This window comes from Nerophis ophidion, linkage group LG07 (genome assembly GCF_033978795.1).
Source record: "Nerophis ophidion isolate RoL-2023_Sa linkage group LG07, RoL_Noph_v1.0, whole genome shotgun sequence".
NCBI classification, from domain to species: domain Eukaryota; kingdom Metazoa; phylum Chordata; class Actinopteri; order Syngnathiformes; family Syngnathidae; genus Nerophis; species Nerophis ophidion.
The window spans coordinates 6,598,386-6,624,724 of NC_084617.1; the positions used below are offsets into that span (position 1 = coordinate 6,598,386).

At 40.8% G+C, this 26,339-nt stretch overlaps 1 protein-coding gene across 1 annotated transcript; it reads left to right on the forward strand.

Moving 5' to 3' along the window:
- Positions 1-493: 493 nt before the first annotated feature.
- On the forward strand, positions 494-26,121 carry lfng (LFNG O-fucosylpeptide 3-beta-N-acetylglucosaminyltransferase). The gene is made up of 8 exons (XM_061905263.1): positions 494-973; positions 16,345-16,393; positions 16,572-16,674; positions 18,848-19,001; positions 19,082-19,167; positions 19,238-19,403; positions 19,487-19,572; positions 23,298-26,121. The coding sequence occupies exons 1-8, from the start codon at positions 587-589 to the stop codon at positions 23,362-23,364; spliced, it is 1,098 nt and encodes a 365-aa protein (XP_061761247.1). The 5' UTR covers positions 494-586; the 3' UTR covers positions 23,365-26,121.
- The last annotated feature ends 218 nt before the right edge of the window (positions 26,122-26,339 follow it).

The window sequence follows — 26,339 nt, forward strand, 5'->3', positions numbered from 1 at the left end:
TCCACAGTGGATCTAACATAATAGTGGGAGAGTCCAGTCCATAGTGGATCTAGCATAATCGTGGGAGTCCAATCCGTAGTGGATCTAACATAATAATGACAGTCCAGTCCATAGTGGATCCAACATAATAGTGAGAGTCCAGTCCATAGTGGATCTAACATAATTTCATCTCACCATATGAAATATAACTTACTCATGTAATTATTATTTATTCATTTTTATTGTTATTAGTTACTAGTACTAGCTTTTTTTTTTCTTTTCTAATTACATTATCTTTTTTGGTTCTTGTCGGAAACTCTTAGATGTTTGACTTAGATAATAAAACTTTTTTTTTCCCCCATCTTATCTTTCAACTGTAAAACGAAACAGCCTTGAGCCAACATCCTGCGCGCGGTTTTCTTACCCTTGTTTAAACTCCTCCCAGGGGGCGTGGCTTGCATTAGAGCTTATATATAGAAGCTGCTGTGACGTTGCGGCCATTAGCTGGGTAGCAATGCACCGAAGAGGGTCTCTAAGACGACGCGAAAAGTTACCGTATGGACTTTAAAGTAGAATATTGGTTTAACGTTTCTGTCATAGTTGAATTATGTTAAAAAACAACGGGAAGAAGACCGCCATCTGCGTGGCCACCACTGCGGGGCTTTGCCTACTGACGCTGCTGGTCGCCGTGCGGCATCACCGGGCTTATGCGGAGAGCCTCCTCCGGGGGACGCGCACCGAGCGGGACAGCGGCGCCGCCGGGCAGAAGGGATTCTCGGCGTACTTCAGCAAGCTGAACCGCGGGCGGAGGGAAGCGGAGAAGCCGCCGGAGGGAACCCCCGGCTCGGAGAAGGCGGACGTTCGCGCCTCACCTCCGCCGGCGGAAGACATCAACCTCAACGACCTGTTCATCGCGGTGAAAACCACCAAGAAGTTCCACCAGGCCAGACTGAACCTCCTGCTGGACACTTGGATCTCCAGGAGCATGCAGCAGGTAGGCTTTATTGATAATCCATCCATTTTCTACCGCTTGTCCCTTCATCCAGTGGTTCTCAACCTTTTTTCAGTGAACATTTTTTTTAATTTAAGTACCCCCTAATAAGAGAAAAGCATTTTTGGTTAAAAAAAAGAGATAAATAAGTAAAATACAGAACTATGTCATCAGTTTCTAATTTATTAAATTGTATAAAATATTGCTCATTTGTAGTGGTCTGTCTTGAACTATGTGGGGGAAAAATATTTAAAAAATAACTAAAAACTTCCATCCATCCATTTTCTACCGCTTATTCCCTTTCAAACTTGTTAATAAATAAACAAGTGATTCAATTATAAAGCCCTGCGATGAGGTAGCGACTTGTCCAGGGTGTACACCGCCTTCCGCCCGACTGTAGCTGAGATAGGCACCAGCGCCGTGACCCCAAAGGGAATAAGCGGTAGAAAAATGGATGGATTTCTACACATAGAAGTAAACATCAACTTAAAGTGCCTTCTTTGGGGATTGTAATAGAGATCCATCTGGATTCATGAACTTAATTTTAAACATCCATCCATCCATTTTCTACCGCTTATTCCCTTTTGCGGTTGCGGGGGGGCGCTGGCGCCTATCTCAGCTACAATCGGGCGGAAGGCAGGGTACACCCTGGACGAGGATTTCTTCACAAAAAAAAAAAAATAAGTCTTTAACATCAATATTTATGGAAAATGTCCACAAAAAAATCTAGCTGTCAACACTGAATATTGCATTGTTGCATTTCTTTTCACAGTTTATGAACTTACATTCATATTTTCTTGAAGTACTATTCAATAAATATAAAGGATTTTTGAATTGTTGCTATTTTTAGAATATCTAAAAAAAAAAATCTGACGTAGTTATATTTCCATAGCGCATTTCTCAAGTGACTCAAAGCGCTTTACATAGTGAAACCCAATATCTAAGTTCCATTTAAACCAGTGGGGGTGGCACTGGGAGCAGGTGGGTAAAGTGTCTTGCCCAAGGACACAACAGCAGTGACTAGGATGGCGAGAGCGGGAATCGAACCTGGAACCCTCAAGTTGCTGGCACGGCCACTCTACCAAACGAGCTATACCCCCCCACGTACCCCTTGGCATACCTTCAAGTACCCCCATTTGAGAACCACTGCCTTAATCCATGCATCCATCCATGTGCTACCTTAATAATAATAATAATTAATTATTGCTGGGTCTTTATGCCCCTCCCTTAGTGCACTTTCCATTCTTCTCTGAGTGATGTGCACTTTTAATGAGGGGGGGGCTCCCTCTTTCTGCTATGCAAGGGGTGTCAAACCTAAGACCCTGCGGGCCTAAGTTTGCGAAGTATAAAAGTGAGCCGGAAAGAAAGAAACCGCAGTTCTAAATGTGTCCACTAGATGTCGCAATAGCAATTCTTTGTATCATTGTAGATGATGCTACATACGTAAACAAATATAAACCATGTTTGTACACCAGTCGAGGGAAATGAGCGAACTACGTAAATAAAATCCTGCATTTTTTTTATCCTTGATAGATTGAAAATGAACACCAATGAGTTGACTCACGAACACTATCACAATTGAATAATAATAATAATAATAATAATAGATTTTATTTTCTGCCCTTTGATGAGGTGGCGACTTGTCCAGGGTGTACACTGCCTTCCGCCCGATTGTAGCTGAGATAGGCACCAGCACCCCCCGAGACCCCAAAAGGGAATAAGCGGTAGAAATGAATGGATGGATAATAGATTTTATTTGTGCCCTGTGATGAGGGGGCGACTTGTCCAGGGTGTACCCCGCCTTCCGCCCGATTGTAGCTGAGATAGGCACCAGCACCCCCCGAGACCCCAAAGGGAATACGCGGTAGGAAATGGATGGATGGATGGATTTTTTTTGTAAAAAGCACTTTACATTGAGCAAACAACCTCAATGTGCTACAGTGTATTCAAAACTAATAAAAAGATGATAAAAAAATGAAAATAAAAACTAGAATGGAATAGCTAGAACTAGTATGCATATATCTAAAAAAGTGTTTGTTTTTTTTAAAAAAAGAAGGGTTTTTAAGCTTTTTTCAAAAGCATCCACAGTCTGTGGTGTCCTCAAGTGGTCAGGGAGGGCATTCCAAAAGGCTGGGAGCGGCGGAGCTGGAAATTTTTTTAGAAAGTATAAGTAACGACACCACTATTAACCGCAACATGTAAGTGTAAAGATAAAACAACAACATTACGATTTGTAGATTTTCAGAATGTGCTTGTTCTATTTTCTACACAAAGAAAGTAATCTGAAGTTGTCTTTATTTTTAAGTTATCGTGCCGTGATTTTACCAGTCCGGCCCACTCGGGAGTAGATTTTTCACCATGTGCCCCCCCCCGATCTAAAATGGGTTCGACACCCCTGTTATCCCTCCTCTCTTTTTTGGGGTGAGGGGTAGTTTTTTTTTTCTTCCAAGCCCCCCCAGATGCTTCTTTCTGCAAGCCAGCACCACAACTCCTGTCCCCCTTTTCTTTCCAAACTTTGAAGGAGGAACAAAGGTGGTCTTTTTTTTGGGGGGGGGGGGGGGCTCGCTTTCTCCCCTCATTTTCTCCATGGGAACGCTAGAGCCGAGTCTGGGTCAAGCGTACGGAGGTGACGGGGGGGGAGGGCTTCCTTCCAGAAGGGGACGCGGAACAAAAAAAAAAAAAGGGGTGCGTGTGAAAATGTGTCCCGACAAAGACGCTCGGTCAAAGTGGGGGGGGGGCTACTATCATCCCATATGAAGATGCATGGAAAGTGTTAAAAGTGTTAGGCCACACCATAGGTTTTCTACTGGATTTAGGTCTGGGCTCTGTTTGAGCATGTTTTTTGTACGTTTATTCCTTAAGCGTCCGTGCATGTGTGGTTGAAAGGAGGAGGCTAATTGCTGGTAATGGTCGCGAGTTAAGATCTCTGACGACTGTAGTGAAAAGAAAAAGTCCTGCAAGGCAGCTGGCGACATTAAGGAGAAAGATAGAGGCTTCAATGCAAGAGGGAGTTTCCTGCAAGGGGGGGGGGGGGGCTGGAGGGGGGGGGGGGGGGGCGCCAGGTGGTCAGGAGACACGGAACAAAGGATGCTCCTGGTTCCCACCGTGTACATATGGCCGCCCATAGCCGGCGTCATTAATTCTCACGCTCAGCTGATGAACATCTACGGCGCATTAGGCCAGCGTGCTCGGCAACCAGAGGCAGACTGACCTCATCGCCATGGCGACAGCTATCGATTGTTTTAGTTAAGCCATCGATTAACATTCTGAATTTATTTCATCCATCCATTCATTTTGTGGATAATCTTGCTCATCAATCAATCATTTTTTATTTATATAGCCTTAAATTACGAGTGACTCAACATCCTGGGCTCAGAGCCCACATCAGGACAAGGAAAAACTCAATCCAATGGGACAATGAGAAACCTTGAAGAGGACCGCAGATGTGGGGACCTGCCCTAGGGCGACCTGTGCAATGGACGTCGAGTGGAACTAACATATAATTGTGAGAGTCCAGTCCATAGTGGATCTAACGTAATAGTGAGAGTCCAGTCCATAGTGGATCTAACATAATAGTGAGAGTCCAGTCCATAGTGGATCTAACATAATAGTGTGAGAGTCCAGTCCATAGTGGATCTAACATAATAGTGTGAGAGTCCAGTCCATAGTGGATCTAACATAATAGAGAAAGTCCAGTCCATAGTGGATCTAACATAATAGCGAGAGTCCAGTCCATAGTGGATCTAACATAATAGTGGGAGTCCAGTCCATAGTGGATCTAACATAATAGTAATACTGGGAGTCCAGTCCATAGTGGATCCAACATAATAGTGGGAGTCCAGTCCATAGTGGATCCAACATGATAGTGTGAGAGTCCAGTCCATAGTGGATCTAACATAATAGTGAGAGTCCAGTCCATAGTGGATCTAACATAATAGTGGGAGTCCAGTCCATAGTGGATTTAACGTAATAGTGGGAGTCCAGTCCATAGTGGATCTAACATAATAGTGAGAGTCCAGTCCATAGTGGATTTAACATAATAGTGGGAGTCCAGTCCATAGTGGATATAACATAATAGAGTCCAGTCCATAGTGGATCTAACATAATAAGAGTCCAGTCCATAGTGGATTTAACGTAATAGTGGGAGTGCAGTCCATAGTGGATCTAACATAATAGTGTGAGTCCAGTCCATAGTGGATCTAACATGATATTGTGAGAGTCCAGTCCGTAGTGGATCTAACATAATAGTGAAAGTCCAGTCCATAGTGGATTTAACGTAATAGTGGGAGTCCAGTCCATAGTGGAAGAGTTGGTGCTGCAAGGGATTCTGGGTATTTGTTCTGTCGTGTATATGTTGTGTTACGGTGCAGATGTTCTGCCGAAACGTGTTTGTCATTCTTGTTTGGTGTGGATTCACAGTGTGGCGCATATTTGTAAATGTCGCGATCCGTGTCCCGGATCGGACATAGTTTTGTTCTTGACTCCTTTTTGTGTGTCTTTTGGTTCTTTTCGGACTCTTCCGATCCCTTTGTTTGTGCACTTCCTAGTTTGTATTTGTCACCATGGCGACTTCCTTTGCTCCACCTGCACTGACTTTCTGACGCACACCTGTTTTGGATTATTGTTTGCGTATTCAAACCGGCCTGCTACCTTAGTTCTGTCTGGAGGTTTTGTTTGCTTCATGCAACGTTTGGTATTCCTGCTTTTGTATTTAGCTTGCTAAGTCCTGTCTCAGCTTCCGCGCGCTCGGCAAGCGCTACTTTGGACTCTTTGAACTCGACTCTTGCTAACTATTAGCATTTAGCTTCCCGTGCGTAGGCACGCCTTTTCTTTGCCTTTTGTCAGGGTTCTTTTATCATTTTGTATATTAAAACAAGCTCCTACCTGCAATCCTGCCTAGTCTGAGTCCTGTAGCATCCTGGGGTGGCAACTTGGCCCCTCAATATGGGTCCCAACCGCAACAGTAAGAGTGTTAAAGTTGTTTATACGGCCGACCCTCAGTGTGACCTGTATGGCTGTTGACCAAGTATGCATTACATTCACCTGTCTGCGTGAAAAGCCGTAGATATTATGTACCTTGGCCGGCACGCAAAGGCTCTCAGATAGATCTGAGCTGACATTGCTTTACACGATAAGTAATGAATAATAACCTTCTCATGCATTTTTATGTTCAAGAAATTGCGTTAATGGTAAGAAGTCATTTATTTATTATTGGTTAGTGTGGGTCTTGCCCTCGAGGGGGTTCTTAAGACCACCAAGCACCAACATGAGAGCCTGTTTCAGGATTACAATATTGTTTTAATTTTCAATAAGTCTCTCAATTGCTTTCAAGCAATTGTCTTTTTCTCTTTCGTTCTCGCTCGCGCTCTGGCTCCAGCCCCAACCCCGTCTCTCCTGCTGGCTGCTGCTTATAACATGGCAACAGATGATTAGATAATAAGGCCCAGGTGGGCCGTCTACGCGCCTGTCGCTGATTTCGAGGCCGGTCCTGGCAACACCCTGCTTCGCTGCAGGCCCACTGGCCACGCCCCCTCCACAGTTAGCTTCAGAATAAGAATGTTATCAAAAAGAATAAGAGACCTATTATACTCTAGAAATGTTGGTCTTACTTAAAAATGCAGGCGTTTAGTTGTGTTTAGTGTTAAAAAAAATATTATATGGCTCTTATGGAAATATATTTTAAAATATTTGGCTTCTTGGCTCTCTCAGCCAAAAAGGTTCCCGACCCCTGGGCTAGACTAGAGACACAGTCTTCGGCAGTGCGCCTTATGGTCCGGAAACTGTATATACTTACTTATATTTGTTATGATATATAAAACCTTATGAATATTTATTTAAGCCGTAAGAAATCGTGCTGTGTTACCAAATCTTGTTAGGGACCCTGTTGAAACTGGTGCGTTTTGTTATTATTCTTTATTATTATTATTATTCCGCCGCCTCTTTGAACTGTAATTTGACCCCCTGAACATGCTTCAAAACTCACCAAATTTCACACACAACTGGCGAAAATTGCCGTCTAATAAAAAACCAAACCCCAAAAATCAAAAATGCGCTCTAGCGCCCCCTAGGAAAAAAAAAAAACAGACTGCTTGTAACTTCCGTTAGCAATGTCGTAGAGACATTAAACAAAAACCTCTATGTAGGGCTAACTTAGACCTAAATTTCATAATTTTACTCCATACGGCAAAAATCAACAGAAATTTTGTAAAAACTCATTCAAAGCAAAATGTTCGCGAAAAATTCTATTTTTCCAAACTCTTTGAGCTGTAATTTGACCCCCTTAAAATGCTTCAAAACTCACCAAACTTGGCACACACATCAGTACTGGCAAAAATTGCGGTCTAATGAAAAAAACTAAACCTGAAAATTTAAAAATGCGCTCTAGCGCAATTTTTGAATAAAACACAGAAAAAACTGCTCCTAGGAAGAGAAAACAGACAAAACTGCTTGTAACTTCCAGTAGGAATGTCGGACAGACATGAAACAAATACCTCTATGTAGGTCTCACTTAGACCTACATTTTAAAATTGACATCCTTCAGCAAAAATCAACAGGAAGTTAAAAATTACCCCTTCAAAATAAAATTTTTGTAAACACCCGTCACCTTTTTTCAAACGTTATTTCCTCTGAGCACGTTTGTCGTTTTGGCTTCAAACTCGCACAGGACAGTTTGAACCCTTCTGATTAAAAGTTATCGAAAGAGTTTTGGTTATCGTGAGATTTGAGATTTTGAGCCAAAACTTCCTTCTATCAGTGAGAGCTTTGAATGGTTGACAAAATACTTATTTTCCACCATAATTTACCAAAAAAATATTTAAAATTCCTACAATGTGAATTCCTGGATTTTTTTTCACATTCTGTCTCTCACAGTTGAAGTCAAGTCAAGTCAAGTCAGCTTTATTTGTCAATTTCGTGCTTGTGATTAGTGATTTCGTGATTAGTGATTTCGTGATTAGTGCTCCAGTTTGGGTTTTACGCGCCTTCAAAAAACCCCTGTGCAAATTTTCCTAAAAAATGTCATTTTTGCCTCTATGAGCTGTAATTTGACCCCCTTAAAATGCTCCAAAGTGCAAGTTATAGCTCTACTATGCAAAGCGAAAGCTATTTATCAACAACATCCAGAAACGCCGATCTGTATTTTGACCCCCTTAACATGCTTCAAAACTCACCAAATTTTACACACACATCAGGACTGGCGAAAATTGCCATCTAATAAAAAAACAAACCCCTAAAGTCAAAATTGCGCTCTAGCGCCCCCTAGGAAAAACCCCTGACAAAACTGCTTGTAACTTCTGTTAGGAATGTCGTAGAGACATGAAACAAAAACCGCTATGTAGGTCTGACTAAGACCAGGGCTTGAGTCACGGCGGCAACAGCCAAAGCGGACCCGGCCAACGCTGCTTGCAGCTTTAATTCTCTTTGTTTTCGAATGGAAGAAGCCGGCGATCCGACAATGGCTGCCTAAATCCGTAAATGGCTGGAATTGAGTAACATATTTGTTTTAGAACCACTTTTTCTCCTACAATGGAGTCTGGGGTGCTCAATAGAGGGAAGGGTGCCCGCCAGCGGGCTTCCTTCCTGTGGCGCTGGAGGCAGCCATCCAGGCACCACGCACTCAGACGGGGGGGCCATGCCAAGCCACCCCTGACCTGCCTCCCCTTATCTCTGCCGCACAGATACTTTCATTTGCATGCAGTGAAAGTTGCAGTTGAGAAACAAAGGCGAGGGGTGGCGGCGGGGGTTGAAGGGGGAGGGGCCTAACTCCTGCAGCTGAATGCAAATGCAAGCAAACATATTTAGAACTTTCCCCAGTGGAGGATTTTCCTCCCACATTGTTGTATTCAGTCCACATCGAGGGTGGTGGGCTTGGGGGGCAGGTGGAGCCATCACATTCTGATCCCAGCTTCTGCGCCTCGACATCTGCCATCAGCTCACAGGTGTCAAACCCAAGGCCCGGGGGCCAGACGTGGCCCGCCACTTCATTTTATTTGGCTCCCCGAAAGCCTGGAAAAAATATATATCAATAAATGACTGTAACTTTTCTGACTAAAAATTTTCTTTTTTTCTATTTTGGGAGAAAAAAAAATGTACTCCATGTAATCGCAAATTATATATAAATATATATCCATTCATTTTCTACCACTTGTCCCTTTTGGGGTAACGGGGGTGCTGGAGCCTAATGTTAACTTAAATATTGTGCGAAAATATATTATCAAAAATTCAAACCATTTTTTAATTAAAAAAATACTACTAATAATAATGATTTCAAAGCTAGTTATCCATCAAATTGTGCAATGCAAAAGTAGCACTAAATTTAAAGGTAAAATTGTGAAATTTACAGTGGTTTTTACATAATTTTTCTCGAAATTAAACAAACCTTTACTTTTTTTTTACTGTTTTGGCATTTACAGTAATACACCCAAAAAAATCCACAGTTGATGATTGCCGTTAAAACCCCCCCAGCAAACTAGCAGCTCAGGTGCTAAAATTTCACTGTCAAACAATCAATGTTTATTTTTACAGCCCTAAATCACAAGTGTCTCAAAGGGCTGCACAAGCCACAACGACATCCTCGGTTCAGATGCCACAAACTACTGTAAAAATTTACTTTTTTTCATTTACAGTAATAAAAAAAACAAGTTTTACTGTAAAATTCTGACAACTGAGCTGCCCTTTTTTTTTTTTTACCATAAAAACAGCATATAATGATTTCAAAGCAAGTTATCATCAAATTGTGCAATGCAAAAGTAGCAATACATTTAATTGTAATATTGTAAAATTTACTGTGTTTTTACCGCATTTTTCTCTAAATGAAAAAAACAGTACTTTTTTTTTTACTATAATAAACTGTGGCATCGTTTTGGCTTTTACAGTAATACAACAAAAAATCTACACTTGTTGATTTGCGGTAAAAAACAACAACCAAACTAGCAGCTCAGGTGCCAAAATTTTTACTGTAAAAATGCACTTTTTTTCATTGACAGTAAAAAAACTAATGTAAGTTTTACAGTAAAATTCTGGCAACTGAGCTGCATTTTTTTTTTTTTACCATAAAAACAGCAGTACTGTTTTTCCATTTACAGTAACATACACTACATTTTAAGGTAAAATTATTACAACTAACAATATTTGTTTTTACACTTTAGTTTAAAAAAAATTAAAATAAAATGCAAACATGGTCTCACTGCACAGCATGTTTTTAGTGTTTAGTAGTGTGAAATATTACTCCAAATTATTGTTTTTTTTCCAACTAAATTTACTGACAAAGGTAATTATAATGATTTCAAAGCAAGTTATCATCAAATTGTGCAATGCAAAAGTAGCAATAAATGTAATTGTAATATTGTAAAATTTACTGTGTTTTTACCGCATTTTTCTCTAAATGAAAAAAACTGTACTTTTTTTTACTATAATAAACTGTGGCGTCGTTTTGGCATTTACTGTAATACAACAAAAAATCTACACTTGTTGATTTGCAGTAAAAAACAACAACAACCAAACTAGCAGCTCAGGTGCCAAAATTTTTGCTGTAAAAATGCACTTTTTTTTATTGTCAGTAAAAAAAACTAATGTAAGTTTTACAATAAAATTCTGTCAACTGAGATGCTTTTTTAATCATAAAAAAACAGCAGTACTTTTTTTCCATTTCCAGTAACATACACTACATTTCAAGGTGAAATTATTACAACTTAAAATATTTTTTTTACATTTTACTGTTAAAAAAAGTAGAAATAAAATGCAAACATGGTCTCACTGCACAGCATGTTTTTCATGTTTGATAGTGTGAAATATTACTCCAAATTGTTTTTTTCCCCACTAAAATTACTGACAAAGGTAATTATAATTATTTCAAAGCAAGTTATCATCAAATTGTGCAATGCAAAAGTAGCAATAAATGTAATTGTAATATTGTAAAATTTACTGTGTTTTTACCGCATTTTTCTCTAAATGAAAAAAAACTACTTTTTTTTTACTATAATAAACTGCACGTAATGCAACAAAAAATCTACACTTGTTGATTTGCAGTAAAAAAACAACAACCAAACTAGCAGCTCAGGTGCCAACATTTTTACTGTAAAAATGCACTTTTTTTCATTGACAGTAAAAAAACTAATGTAAGTTTTACAGTAAAATTCTGGCAACTGAGCTGCCTTTTTTAACCATAAAAAACAGCAGTACTGTTTTTCCATTTACAGTAATATAAACTACATTTTAAGGTGAAATTATTACAACTAACATTTGTTTTTACATTTTACTTAAAAAAAATAAAAATAAAATGCAAACATGGTCTCACTGCACAGCATGTTTTTAGTGTTTGATAGTGTGAAATATTCCCCAAAATTATAGTTTTTTCCCCACTAAAATTCCTGACAAAGGTAATTATAATGATTTCAAAGCAAGTTATCATCAAATTGTGCAATGCAAAAGTAGCAATAAAGTTAATTGTAGTATTGTAAAATTAACTGTTTTTTTTACTGCATTTTTCTCTAAATGAAAAAAACAGTACTTTTTTTTACTATAATAAACTGTGGCATCATTTTGGCATTTACAGTAATACAACAAAAAAATCTACAGTTGTTGATTTTTAGTAAAAAACAACAACAACCAAACTAGCAGCTCAGGTGCCAACATTTTTACTGTAAAAATGCACTTTTTTTCCATTGACGGTAAAAAAACTAATGTAAGTTTTACAGTAAAATTTTGGCAACTGAGCTGCCTTTTTTAACCATAAAAAACAGCAGTACAGTTTTTCCATTTACAGTAACATACACTACATTTTAAAGTGAAATTATTGCAACTTAAAATATATTTTTTTACATTCGAATGTAAAAAAATCTAATAAAATACAAAAAAAATGGTGTAATTGTATTCACTGTTAGAATCGGTCCTCTGGGGCCAAACATAACTGCCACGTGGCCCTCAGTGAAAACCACTTTGACCTAATCAATCAATCATATAGCCCTAAATCCCAAGTGTCTCAAAGGGCTGCAAAAGCCACAACGACATCCTTGGATCAGCGCAGAAAGCGTCCGAGAGGACTTGCCCGGGCAACCGCCGTCCCAAAGCAAATAAAGTCTCATGGCGCTCCACTTGAGATGTTTGCCGCACAAACACAGCCAGGGGCCTCTCGCTTTGCGGGGCCCGGGCGGTTAGGAGAAGGCGTGATGAGGCGGCGTGTTCGGACACGTGGCGCCGTGCACAAGTAGCGTGCCGCCCGGCAGGTGCTGCCTCACCTGGAGTGTAAACAGACTGTTGGGGCGAACACCTGTCACGCGCACAAAAGTCGTTTTCGGTTTGTTCTAAAAAGCGCCTGGAGTCACATACTTGGGTGGGAAAAGGGAGTGATGGTGGTAATTGGGACGCACGAATGGGGTCCGCCTCGCCCCCGCCAGGTTTTGTTCCAGGGTCTGGGATGCTCCGGGGGCGGCTGTGCGGTTGCCATGGAGAGAGTAGGGACGGGCGGCACAATGGGTCTTTATGGGAGCAGGAGGTTGTTTAACCGGGGGCGACATTAAAGACACGCTAAGCGCTGCTAATCGGGGGCGGGTTGTCTTAAAGTGACGGGAAGCAAGATGCATCATGGGGGCGAGGGTATACAAGACCTTTTTCTACCCATCCAGCATTAGTGTACTCCAGGTTTTAGCCACAAGTTCCCCATTAATTTGAGCGAGGATGAAAGATTCGTGGAGGAGGAAAGTTAGAGTGAAGCACAAAAAAAAAATAGAAAAGGCGACGGCTCCAGTTGGCGGCAGTGGGAGCGTTTCAGATGTAATTCGACACATTTACTAGGATAAATCTGGAAAATCCCTTATCTGCTTATTGTGTTGATAGTATTTTAGTGAGATTATAAAGTCATACCTGAAAGTCGGATGGCTGCGGTAAACACCAGTGTCTCTCAGAGACACAGCTGACTTTTTGAGCTGCAGGGTGAGGTCGCATAATCCACTGAAGTCTCCGTTAAGAGCCGACTTAATATCACAATTTTCCCATCCAAAAACTTGCTGGTTGACGTAGAGAAACATGTTCGCTTGACCGCTCTGGGTTAAAGCTTCACAACAAACAAAGAAACATCGGCTGTGTTTCGGTGCTAAAGGCAGCTGCAATCCACCGCTTTCCACCAACAGCATTCTTCTTTGACGTCTCCATTATTAATTGAACAAATTGCAAAAGATTCAGCAACACAGATGTCCAATTTGCTGTGTAATTATGCGATGCAAAGAGACGACTTATTGCCATAAGTGGTGCTGGGCTAATATGTCGCCTGCAACCAATAACGTCAAACACGTCATCATTTCGCGACGTTTTCAACAGGAAACTTCGCGGGAAATTGAAAATTGCAATTTAGTAAACATGTGTTGGCATGTTAATATTTCATCATTGATATATAAACTATCAGACTGTGTGGTCGCTAGTAGTGGGTCTCAGTAGGCCTTAACAACCTACCGCCCTGAGATGGGTCGGTTGTGAGTTCAAACCCCGGCCGAGTCATACCAAAGACTATAAAAATGGGAGCCATTACCTCCCTGCTTGGCACTCAGCATCGAAGGTTGGAACTGAGGGGTTAAATCACCAAAAATGATTCCCGGGCGTGACCACCGCTGCTGCTCACTGCTCTCTCACCTCTCAGGGGGTGAGGAAGGGGATGGGTCAAATGCAGAGGACACATTTCACAGCACCTAGTGTGTGTGAGACAATCATTGGCACAAAAACTTTAAAAAAATTGCATCTACCGATCTAATCAATAGCATTAGCGTTAGCACCAGCTAGCAAGTCAGACTGGTAAATTACGCTATCCTGCTACAGTATGTATCATGTTAGTGTAAGAAAAACATCTCTAGCTTGTAATCTACATATAATTTTTATTTAAAAAACTATCATCCATTTACAATAGATCTAATTTAGGATTAGCGTTAGCACCAGCAAGCAAGTCAAACTGGTATATTACGCTATCCAGCTATCTATCATATTAGTGTTAGCTGGATTGAAAAACATATCACTAGCTTGTTATATATATATACTGTATATACATGCATATAAACTTTTTCTTTAAAAACTATCATCGATCTATCGATCAATCTAACTTAGCAATAGCGTTAGCACCATCAAGCAAGTCGAAATGCTAAATTACGCTATCCAGCTATCTATCATATTAGTGTAAGAAAAACATATCACTAGCTTGTTATATATATATTGTATATACAAGCATATAAACTTTTTCTTTAAAAACTATCATCGATCTATTGATCAATCTAACTTAGCATTAGCGTTAGCACCAGCTAGCAAGTCAGACTGGTAAATTACGCTATCCTGCTACAGTATGTATCATGTTAGTGTAAGAAAAACATCACTAGCTTGTTATCTACATATACTTTTTCTTTAAAAAACTATCATCCATTTATAATCGATCTAATTTAGGATTAGCGTTAGCACCATCAAGCAAGTCGAAATGCTAAATTATGCTATCCAGCTGTCTATCATATTAGTGTTAGAAAAACATATCACTAGCTTGTTATATATATATATAAATATATATATATATGTTATATATATATATATATATATATATATATATATATATATATATATAACTTTTTCTTTAAAAACTATCATTGATCTATCGATCAATCTAACTTAGCATTAGCGTTAGCACCAGCTAGCAAGTCAGACTGGTAAATTACGCTATCTAGCTATGTATCATGTTAGTGTAATAAAAACATATCTCTAGCTTATTATTTATATATATATATATATATATATATGTATATAAACTTTTTCTTTAAAAACTATCATCGATCTATCGATCAATCCAACTTAGCATTAGCGTTAGCATCAGCTAGCATGTCAGACTGGTAAATTACGCTATCTATCATGTTAGTGTAAGAAAAACATATCACTAGCTTGTTATATACATATATATATATATATATATATATATATATATATATATATATATATATATATAACTTTTTCTTTAAAATCTATCATCAATCTATCGATCGAGCTATCTTAGCATTAGCGTTAGCACCAGCTAGCAAGTCAGACTGGTAAATTACGCTATCCTGCTATGTATCGTGTTAGTGTAAGAAATACATATCACTACCTTGTTATCGACTTGTACTTTGTCTTAAAAAACTATCATCTATCTATCGATTGATCCAGCATAGCATTAGCCTTAGCAGGGGGATCCGGTTTGGGGGCTGCAGGATTAGGTCTCTGCTTTTTGCAGATAATGTGGTCCTGATTGCTTCATCTGGCCAGGATCTTCAGCTCTCACTGGATCGGTTCGAAAGCGAGTGTGAAGCGAGTGGGATGAGAATCAGCACCTCCAAGTCCGAGTCCATGGTTCTCGCCCGGGTTGGGGAGGAGACCCTGCCCCAAGTGGAGGAGTTCAAGTACCTCAGAGTCTTGTTCACGAGTGGGGGAAGAGTGGATGGTGAGGTCGACAGGCATGGATCGGTGCAGCGTCTTCAGTAATGCGGACGTTGTACCGATCCGTTGTGGTGAAGAAGGAGCTGAGCCGGAAGGCAAAGCTCCTACGTTCCCATCCTCACCTATGGTCATGAGCTTTGGGTTATGACCAAAAGGACAAGATCACGGGTACAAGCGGCTGAAATAATTTCTTGGCCAGTTTCTGCATCCCACAGGGATTCTTCTTTTGTGTTTCTGCACCTGTGGTTCCCACACAAGGTTTCAACATTGTCAACACTGTCAGCTCTCTTTTTCTCGCACATTTGACCCTATGATGTTCTGTGTACCTACACTCTGTCACAGATATTTAATGAGTTTCCTCCACCGGGTGGCGGGTCTCTCCCTTAAAGATAGATTGAGAAGCTCTGTCATCCGGGGGAAACTCAAAGTAAAGCCGCTGCTCCTCCACATGGAGATGAGCCAGATGAGGTGGCTCGGGCATCTGGTCAGAACGCCTGTTTAGGGCATGTCCAACCAGTAGGAGACCACGGGGAAGACCCAGGACACGTTGGGAAGACTATGTCTCCCGGCTGGCCTGGGAACGCCTCGGGATCCCCCGGGAGGAGCTGGAGGAAGTGGCTGGGGAGAGGAAAGTCTGGGCTTTCCTGCTTAGGCTGCTGCCCCCGCGACCCGACCTCAGATAAGCGGAATGGACAGCTCACATGCACAGTCATTAATTATGTTTTATTATTACTTATTAGTATTAGTATTCCATTTAAAGTTTGTTCATTCTTTTTACTTTTTGACTGGGATTTTTTTGCGTTTACATTTATTCCAACAATATGCTGCGGGGCCAATTAAATTCCATCTAAGGGGCCACACCTTGGACACCCCTGGTTTACTGCATGCGACTTTTCACACATAACAAACACGCCGTTAATTGGTTCCTTTCTCTTTGCCCGCAGACGTACATCTTCACCGACGGCGAGGACGAAGAGCTCAAACGGAAAATTGGTGAGTGTCACGATTCGGCGGGGATTTCCCCCCCCCCCCCCCCTCCCCCCGCCCAAGCGCGTCGCGCCTTAAAGGGGTCGGCGGAAACACATCCGTCTGTGTGAATGTTTCCGCCAAGAACACATTGGCCGCATTGTGTGTTTTTCTGACGCTCCTTCTTCTTCATGTGCGGCCGCAGGGAGTCACGCCATCAACACCAACTGCTCCGCCGCTCACAGCAGACAGGCCCTGTCCTGCAAGATGGCCGTGGAGTACGACAAGTTCCTGGAGTCCAGCAAGAAGTAAGTGTGGACCTACACTCGGGGGCGTCGCACCAATTCCACAAAAACCCCTAAGGGTGACTTTTTAAAGTTAAAGTTAAAGTTAAAGTACCCATGATTGTCAAACACATACTAGATGTGGTGAAATTATTCTCTGCATTTGACCCGTCACTCTTGATCCCCCCCTGGGAGGTGAGGGGAGCAGTGAGCAGCGGCGCCGGCCGCGCCCGGGAATCATTTTTGGTGATTAAACCCCGTATAACATATTTCCTTGAATTGCCGCCGGGGCGTTAATTTAAAACCTCTTCTCACTCCGGCGTTTACCAAAGGCATGCGGTAAATTTAGGCCTGCGCTTAAAAGTTTGAGTGTGATGTAAGGATACCATCATGAAAAGCACATTTAATAAGAAAAAAAACGTTATGGTCGTACCTTTACTTATAAATAAACGTGTTGTACTTGTATAGCGCTTTTCTACCTTCAAGGTACTCAAAGCGCTTTGACACTACTTCCACATTTACCCATTCACACACACATTCACACACTGATGGAGGGAGCTGCCATGCAAGGCGCTAACCAGCACCCATCAGGAGCAAGGGTGAAGTGTCTTGCTCAGGACACAACGGACGTGACGAGGTTGGTACTAGGTGGGGATTGAACCAGGGACCCTCGGGTTGGGCACGTCCACTCTCCCACTGCGCCACGCCGTATAAATGAAGTCCATGGGCAGCTCCTTCTGATCAAAAGCATCGATAACTTGTTTATAGAAGTCTTCCTTATCTTCCTTCAGTTTTAAAAGTTTCTCTGTGTCAATGGAGATCTTCCTTTATTACCTCCTGCTTCGATTGAAAGTCCAGTTTAGAAAACGGTTTTATTTTAGATATGTAATCCTCCATGTTAAAATTTCAAGCGAGAGGAAAAAATAAACGATCGCTGCTCACTCTTGAAGTGAAGGGAATTATATTTATATAGCGCTTTTTCTCAAGTGACTCAAAGCGCTTTTACATAGCGACACCCGATATCTAAGTTACATTTAAACCAGTGTGGGTGGCACTGGGAGCAGGTGGGTAAAGTGTCTTGCCCAAGGACACAACGGCAGTGACAAGGATGGCGGAAGCGGGAATCGAACCTGCAACCCTCAAGTTGCTGGCACGGCCGCTCTACCAACCGAGCTATGCCGCCCCTCTTGCTGCTTGTTGTCACTTCTTCTGCAGCCAAGAAGGATCACTAGCGCCCTCTACCACCAGGAGGCGGGAGTCATTTAATGACTCATATTTGACACACGCAGCTACGGTATATTAATAAAACATAGCTGCTTACTGTTTTTTTTTAGCATATTCAATAGCTTGGACCTTAAATCCTACTGAATAGCTCTTAATCTTCTTCCCTTTATGCGATTTCAAATGATTGAAATCAGCCTCCTCCATTTTGAGAATGATTAGATTAGATTAGATAGTACTTTATTTATTCCGTCAGGAGAGTTCCTTCAGGAAAATTAAAATTTTCAGCACAATCCCATTCAAGATCAGACAAACATTACAGGGAGACAGAACAGGATCGCTGACGGGTCTGCCGGCTTCCAGCGCCCCTTACAAAAAAGATGACATACAGGTAAACGGGGGGGGGGGGGAAAAAAAATAGAAGATTAAAATAAAATAAAAAAATCAAAATAAAAAATCAGTCTTAGCCTAGGCCCTGGAGTGGGGGTGCAGACTGAGGCCAAGGGAAAAGAACAACTCATAGCCATAGTACACATCCCTCTTACATGTGTGTAAGAGGGAAACATCAAACATCAAAGAACACAAAGGACATTAATGATGACAGGTGAAGTGTCACTCGTGACGTGACGTGTTTGACCCGGTGGAAATCGTAGGCATATGCTAATTATTTGGCGAAACGGGTTTGACCCGGAGGAAATTCTAGACATAGGCTAATAAAAATAATATTTTGCGAAATGAGTTTGACTTGGTGTTAATCCTGAGCCGGCGGTAATGCTAAGCATGCGCTAATTATTTTGCAAAACGAGTTTGACCCGGCAGTAATTCTAGGCAGGCGCGTACTATATACCCGGCGGCAATTCAAGGAAATACGGTATATGTTTTTTTTCCTTCTTTATTATGCGTGTACTCCGGAGCGATTTATAATCCGAAAAATACGGCAGTTTGATGCTAAAATGTCCAAAAATGTCGTTGCCAGGTGGTTCTGTCACGTTGACGACGACAACTACGTGAACGTGCGCACGCTCCTGAAGCAGCTGTCCCGGTACCAGCACACCCAGGACGTGTACATCGGCAAGCCCAGCCTGGACAGACCCATCGAGGCCACGGAGAGGCTGGGGGACAACAAGATGGTGCGGACGCCACCAATTTCACCTCATTTTGGGTTGCGTTAGCCTTTTCTACATTTGTCCTGTCTTCTTCTTCACCACAGAAACCTGTCAACTTCTGGTTCGCGACCGGAGGGGCGGGCTTCTGCGTTAGTCGGGGTTTGGCGCTGAAGATGAGCCCGTGGGCCAGGTAAGAACCGCGGTCGCCGATCAGGGGTTGTCTTATGACCACTTACCTCAACCGTGTCTCGTCTCCCCAGCGGCGGCCACTTCATGAACACGGCGGAGAAGATCCGCCTGCCGGACGACTGCACCGTCGGTTACATCATAGAGTCGGTATTGGGCGTGCCCCTGATCCGCAGCAACCTCTTCCACTCCCACCTGGAGAACCTGCAGCAGGTTTCACGCTCTGAGATCCACAAGCAGGTAAGGAGCCATCGCCATCATCATCATCATCGTGTCTCACCTTCTGGAACCATCTTGACGGGACTTCTTCTCGTCCGTGTCAGATCACTCTGAGCTACGGGATGTTCGAAAACAAAAGTAACATCATCAACCTGAAAGGAGCTTTCCCCATGGAGGAGGATCCATCGAGGTGAGAACTTAGAACATGGGTGTCAAACTCTGGCCCGCGGGCCACATTTGGCCCGCCGTGTAATTTAATTTGGCCCTTGAGGCAATACCAAATTAACATTATAGCTGACCTGCCGTTATTACACTGCAATTTCTCACACTTGCCAATCCTCCCGAAGTTCAGTGCCCCTCCCGAAAATCTCCCGGGGCAAGCATTCTCCCGATTTCCACCCGGACAACAATATCGAGGGCGTGCCTTATTCTCTACAACCTGTCGTCACATCCGCATTTCCTCCATACAAACAGCGTGCAGGCCCACTCGCATAATATATGCGGCTATTACACACACATAAGTGAATGCAAGGCATACTTAGTCAACAGCAATACAGGTCACACTGAGGGTGGCCGTATGAACAACTTTAACACTGTTACAAATATGCGCCACACTGTGAACTCACACCAAACAAGAATCACAAACACATTTCGTGAAAAAATCTGCACTGTAACATAACAGAACAAATACCCAGAACCCCTTGCAGCACTAACTCTTTCGGAACGCTACAATATATTTTGATATTTACCTCAGAAGGCTGCAAATAGAAAAGAGGCATTAAATGTGTATTTAAATTTTATTTGATGTTTTTTAATTATTATTATTATTTGAAACTGGATTTTGCATGTCACTATAAAGTTATATAAGCCTTGCTTGTTCAATATTCAATGCAAAACTTGTTTGGGTCCCAATTAAAAGGTTAATTTGTTCAACCTCGGCCCGCGGCTTTGTTCAGTTTTAAATTTGAGTTTGACAACCCTAAGTCAGGGGTGAACATTAGATGAGAGCAAACAATTAAAAAACAATTAATAATCACCAACCTTTATGAAAGCAAGAGCTAATTCTTGGGTACTGATTTATGCGGAGGGCTACCAGTTTGATACACACTTAAATAAATTGCCAGAAATAGCCAATTTGCTCAATTTACCTTAAAGGGAACATTATCACAATTTCAAAAGGGTTAAAAACAATAAAAATCAGTTCCCAGTGGCTTGTTGTATTTTTGGAAATTTTTTTCAAAATTTTACCGGTCTCGGAATATCCCTAAATAAAGCTTTAAAGTGCCTTATTTTCGACTCTCTGCGAAGACACTGACCATTTCCCTGTGACGTCACACAGTGCTGCCAATGTAAACAAACAATGGGAATACCACAGCAAGATATAGCGACATTAGCTCGGATTCAAACTCGGATTTCAGCGACTTAAGCGAATCAACAGATTACGCATGTATTGAAACAGATGGTTGGAGTATGAAAATATTGAAGAAGAAACTGAAGCTATTGAGCGAATAGCTATTGACGCCGGTAAAATGTGCGGACCAAACGATCAGGACTTTCGCCTCTTTTGACACTGGAGCAACTTAAATCCGTCGATTGGTAAGTGTTTGTTTCGCATTAAATGTGGGTGGAAGGAAATGTAATATAGTTGCAAATGCATCTACAGGTTATCCATACATCTCTGTGCCATGTCTGCTTTAGCACCGCCGGTAAATGGCATGTTAGCATCGATTAGGGTAGCATGTTAGCATTGATTAGCATAGCATGTTAGCATCGATTAGCTGGCAGTCAAAATCAACAAAACTCACCTTTGTGATTTCGTTGACTATCGTAGCAAATGCATCTGCAGGTTATCCATACATCTCTGTGCCATGTCTGCCTTAGCATCACCAGTAAAATGTGGAGACACTCCGGCACATTCAATGGCGGTCTGGCGGCAGATTTCTTGCCACTTTGGCATCTTCGGGCCAGTGGTGCAACTTGAATCCCTCCCTGTTAGTGTTGTTACACCCTCCAAAAAACGGAAAATAACAGAGCTGAGACCCGATGTTTGTAATGTGTTGAGAATGAAAATGGCGGGTGTGTTACCTCGGCGACGTCACATTCTGACGTCATCGCAAAAAGAGTGATAAACAGAAAGGCGTTTAATTCGCCAAAATTCACCCATTTAGAGTTTGGAAATCGGTTAAAAAAATATATGGTGTTTTTTCTGCACCATCAAGGTATATATTGACGCTTACATAGGTCTGGTGATAATGTTCCCCTTTAATAAATATATATATTAAAAAAATGTGTATTTCTGTCTGTCATTCCGTCGTACATTTTTTGTTATTTTACAGAATTTTTTTTATGGATAATAAATGATGAAAAAAACTAACACTTAATTGAACTGTTTAAAAGAGGAGAAAACACGAAAAAAATGAAAATACAATTTTGAAACATAGTTTATCTTCAATTTCGACTCTTTAAAATTCAAAATTCAAGCGAAAAAAATGAAGGGAAAAACTAGCTAATTTGAATCTTTTTGAAAAAATTCCAAAAATAATTTATGGAACATCATTAGTCATTTTTACTGATTAAGATTCATTTTAAAATTTTGATGACATGTTTTAAGTAGAGCCATAGTGCCAGTAACTTAAGGGTTCCAGGTTCGATCCCCGCTTCAGCCATCCTAGTCACTGCCGTTGTGTCCTTGGGCAAGACACTTTACACACCTGCTCCCAGTGCCACCCACACTGCTTTAAATGTAACTCAGATATTGGGTTTCACTATGTAAAGTGCTTTGAGTCACGAGAGAAAAAGCGCTATATAAATATAATTCACTTCACTTAAATAGGTTCAAATCCAATCAATCAATCAATCAATGTTTACTTATATAGCCCTAAATAACTAGTGTCTCTGCACTTTGTTAGAATATATAACAAAATGGATTTAGCTATAATTCTAACAAAGACAAATCATTATTTCTTCTAGATTTTCCAAAACAAAAATAAAAAAAAAGTTGAGTTGATACCAAAATGGATACATGGATGATACAGCAGAGGATTGGGAGAATGTCATGTGGTCAGATGAAACCAAAAATAGAACTTTTTTGGTATAAACTCAACTCGTCGTGTTCGGATGAAGAAGAATACCGAGTTGCATCCCAAGAACACCATACCTACTGTGAAGCATGGGGGGGGAAACATCATGCTTTGGGGCTGTTTTTCTGCTAAGGGGACAGGACGATTGATCCGTGTTAAGGAAAGAAGGATTGGGGCCATGTATCGTGAGATTTTGAGCCAAAACCGCTTTGAATGGTTGACCAAATACTTATTTTCCACCATAATTTACGAATAAATTCTTTAAAATTCCTACAATCTGTCTCTCACAGTTGAAGTGTTTCTATGATGAAAACTACAGGCTGACTAAATACTTTTTAGCCCAACTGTATGTTGTGTCCTGATATGGCTTAAAAATATGGATATTAAAAAAAAAAGGTCATATAGCCCAGCCCTACACACAATATGTAATAAGTCTGTGTAAAAGTACGTTTTTTTTGTGAAGTGAATTATATTTTATATAGCGCTTTTTCTCTAGTGACTCAAAGCGCTTTACATAGTGAAACCCAATATCTAAGTTACATTTAAACCAGTGTGGGTGGCACTGGGAGCAGGTGGGTAAAGTGTCTTGCCCAAGGACACAACGGCAGGGACTAGGATGGCGGAAGCGGGAATCGAACCTGCAACCCTCAAGTTGCTGGCACGGCCACTCTACCAACCGAGCTATACCACCCCATATAATAAACCAATAATAACATGGTTAAGAAATATTGATGTAAAGGGTAGGTGTCACACTCTTTTCTGTTTCAACATGTTCTATCTACACTTCTGTTAAAATGTAATATGCCGTAATAATGTATGTTTTTTTTTTCCGCAGGTTCAAGTCCGTGCACTGCCTGCTGTACCCAGACACGCCGTGGTGTCCCCCCCAGGTTGTCTTTTAGGGCGACCGCTCCTTCCCCCCTCATCCTCGTCCTCGCCGTGCCTCGGTATCTGAAAGGCAGGCGAGGACCAGCGTCTTTCTCTTAAGGTCATCGCGTCGCCGCCGCTGGGTTCTTTCCAGCGAGCGGCGCCCGGCCTTTGTGTTAATCGGGCTGCTGTGCGGCACCGCGCTTACGGGACTACCCACCGCTTCCTGTCTAGAGCTTGGACAGGAAGTAGGTTTCTGCGTTTTAATTATTTTTTTTTATATTTTTATTTTCCAAGCTTTGCAGGCAATCAGTGGCGCTTGTAAATGAATCTGCAATTCTCATAGAATGTATTTGATGTTTTCCAAGCCCTTTTTTTTTTTTTGCCAGCTTTACGCGACTTTTGTTTTGTCTTTCAAAAATTTTCAAGCGTTTCATTGTTGATATTCGATGACTGCCGTTTTGTTATTTGTCAGTAAGGCGGCCCAATCTGAAGTTAATCAGGACTAAGCACTTTTTTTTTTTTAAACGAATTACATAATATATGTCCTGGATTGGCTTCAGATTTGTGTCAAAACTAGCAAAATATTTTAACTCACAACCCCAAAAAAACCTCTTTCCATTCATTTGTGTACACTTTATAGCAGGGGTAGGGAACCTGTGGCTCTTTTGATGCGGTAGAAAATAGATGGATGGATGGTTAGCTTCAGAATAACAATGTTATTTAAAAAAATGGGACAAGCGGTAGAAAATGGATGGATGGATGGTTAGCTTCAGAATAACAATGTTGTTAAAAAAACGGGACGAGCAGTAAAAAATGGATGGTTAGCTTCAGAATAATAATATTATTTAAAAAATGGACAAGCGGTAGGAAATGGATGGATGGATGGTTAGCTACAAAATAACAATTTTTTGTTAAAATAACGGGACAAGCGGTAGAAAAATGGATGGATGGATGGATGGATGGATGGTTAGCTTCAGAATAACAATTTTATTAAAAAAACGGGACAAGCGGTAGAAAATGGATGGATGATGGTTAGCTAAAGAATAAAAAAATTTTTGTTAAAAAAACGGAACAAGCTGTAGGAAATGGATGGATGGATGGTTAGCTTTAGAATAATGTTGTTAAAAAAAATGGGACAAGCAGTAGAAAATGGATGGATGGATGGTTAACTTCAGAATAACAATGTTGTTAAAAAAACGGGACAAGCAGTAGAAAATGGATGGATGATGGTTAGCTTCGGAATAATAATGTTATTAAAAAAACGGGACAAGCGGTAGGAAATGGATGGTTAGCTACAGAATAACGATTTTTTGTTTAAAAAACGGGACAAGCGGTAGGAAATGGATGGATGGATGGTTAGCTTCAGAATAACAATGTTATTTAAAAAAACGGGACAAGCGGTAGAAAATGGATGGATGGTTAGCTTCAGAATAACAATGTTAAAAAAACGGGACAAGCAGTAAAAAATGGATGGTTAGCTTCAGAATAATAATGTTATTTTAAAAAATGGACAAGCGGTAGGAAATGGATGGTTAGCTACAGAATAACAATTTTTTGTTAAAAAAACAGGACAAGCGGTAGAAAATGGATGGATGGTTAGCTTGAGAATAACAATGTTATTAAAAAAAACAGGACAAGCGGTAGAAAAATGGATGGATGGATGGTTAGCTTCAGAATAACGATGTTATTAAAAAAATGGGACAAGCGGTGGAAAAAAGATGGATGGATGGATGGATGGTTAGCTTCAGAATAACAATGTTGTTAAGAAAAATGGGACAAACAGTAGAGAATGGATGGATGGATGGTTAGCTTCAGAATAATAATGCTATTAAAAAAAACGGGACAAGTGGTAGAAAATGGATGGTTAGCTACAGAATGACAATTTTTTGTTAAAAAAACAGGACAAGCGGTAGAAAATGGATGGATGGTTAGCTTGAGAATAACAATGTTATTAAAAAAAACAGGACAAGCGGTAGAAAAATGGATGGATGGATGGTTAGCTTCAGAATAACAATGTTATTAAAAAAAACGGGACACGCGGTAGAAAATGGATGGATGGGTGGTTGGGTTCAGAATAACGTTATTAAAAAAAAATGGGACAAGCGCTAGAAAAATGGATGGATGGTTAGCTTCAGAATAACAACGTTATTAAAAAGAATAGGAGACTTATTATACTCAAAAAATGATGGTCTTACTTAAAAATGCATCCATCCATTTTCTACCGCTTGTCCGTTAATGCACGTATTTAGTTGTATTCAGTGTAAAAAAATATGATATGGAAATACATTTCAAAACATGTGTCCAAAAAGGTTCCCAAACCCCTGCTTTATTCGATGGCGCCCCTTCATTGCACGCGTCACAATCAGGAGAGACATTATGAGTGGAAGAGTTTTTGGATTCAGGGTTAAAATCTGCTTTTTTTTTTTATTATTATTTACAAAGATTTTTAAAATTGCACAGCTGAATTTCAAATGAGCTGACGTGACCTCGTAAGTCGAGCCACATCAGCGTGTCTGCGCGGAGTTCGCCCACATTGGGTTCATTTCAAGTGTACGTGAGCATGATGGCAGTATTGTGTACTGCTTGTCTACAAAATGTTGTCAAATGTGATTCTTTGTTGTCCTGCTTTTTAAAAGACAAATTATTCTCCAGCATCTGGAGCGTCCCGACAGTTCATTCCCATGAGTTAGGATTTCTCAGGCATTATGAGCTGATCCTGATATTTAACTAACTCCGCCCCCCCTCCCAAAAAACTCTAAATAAAAGTGCATAACCACTGAGAAACTGAATATGGATTTTGTTTGTTGTGTTTTCTTTCAAATTCACCATTTTTGACATTATAGTGAAACCTGACTGAAGAATGTTAGTTTTGACTTTCTGAGCGCAGATTCCAAGCATTAAAATACTTAGTTTAGTTGAAGATTTACGGTCATTAGAAAACATGACAGTACATCATGGGGGTCAAACGTACGGCTTGCAGGCCGGATCAGGTCCGTGAACCGGTTTT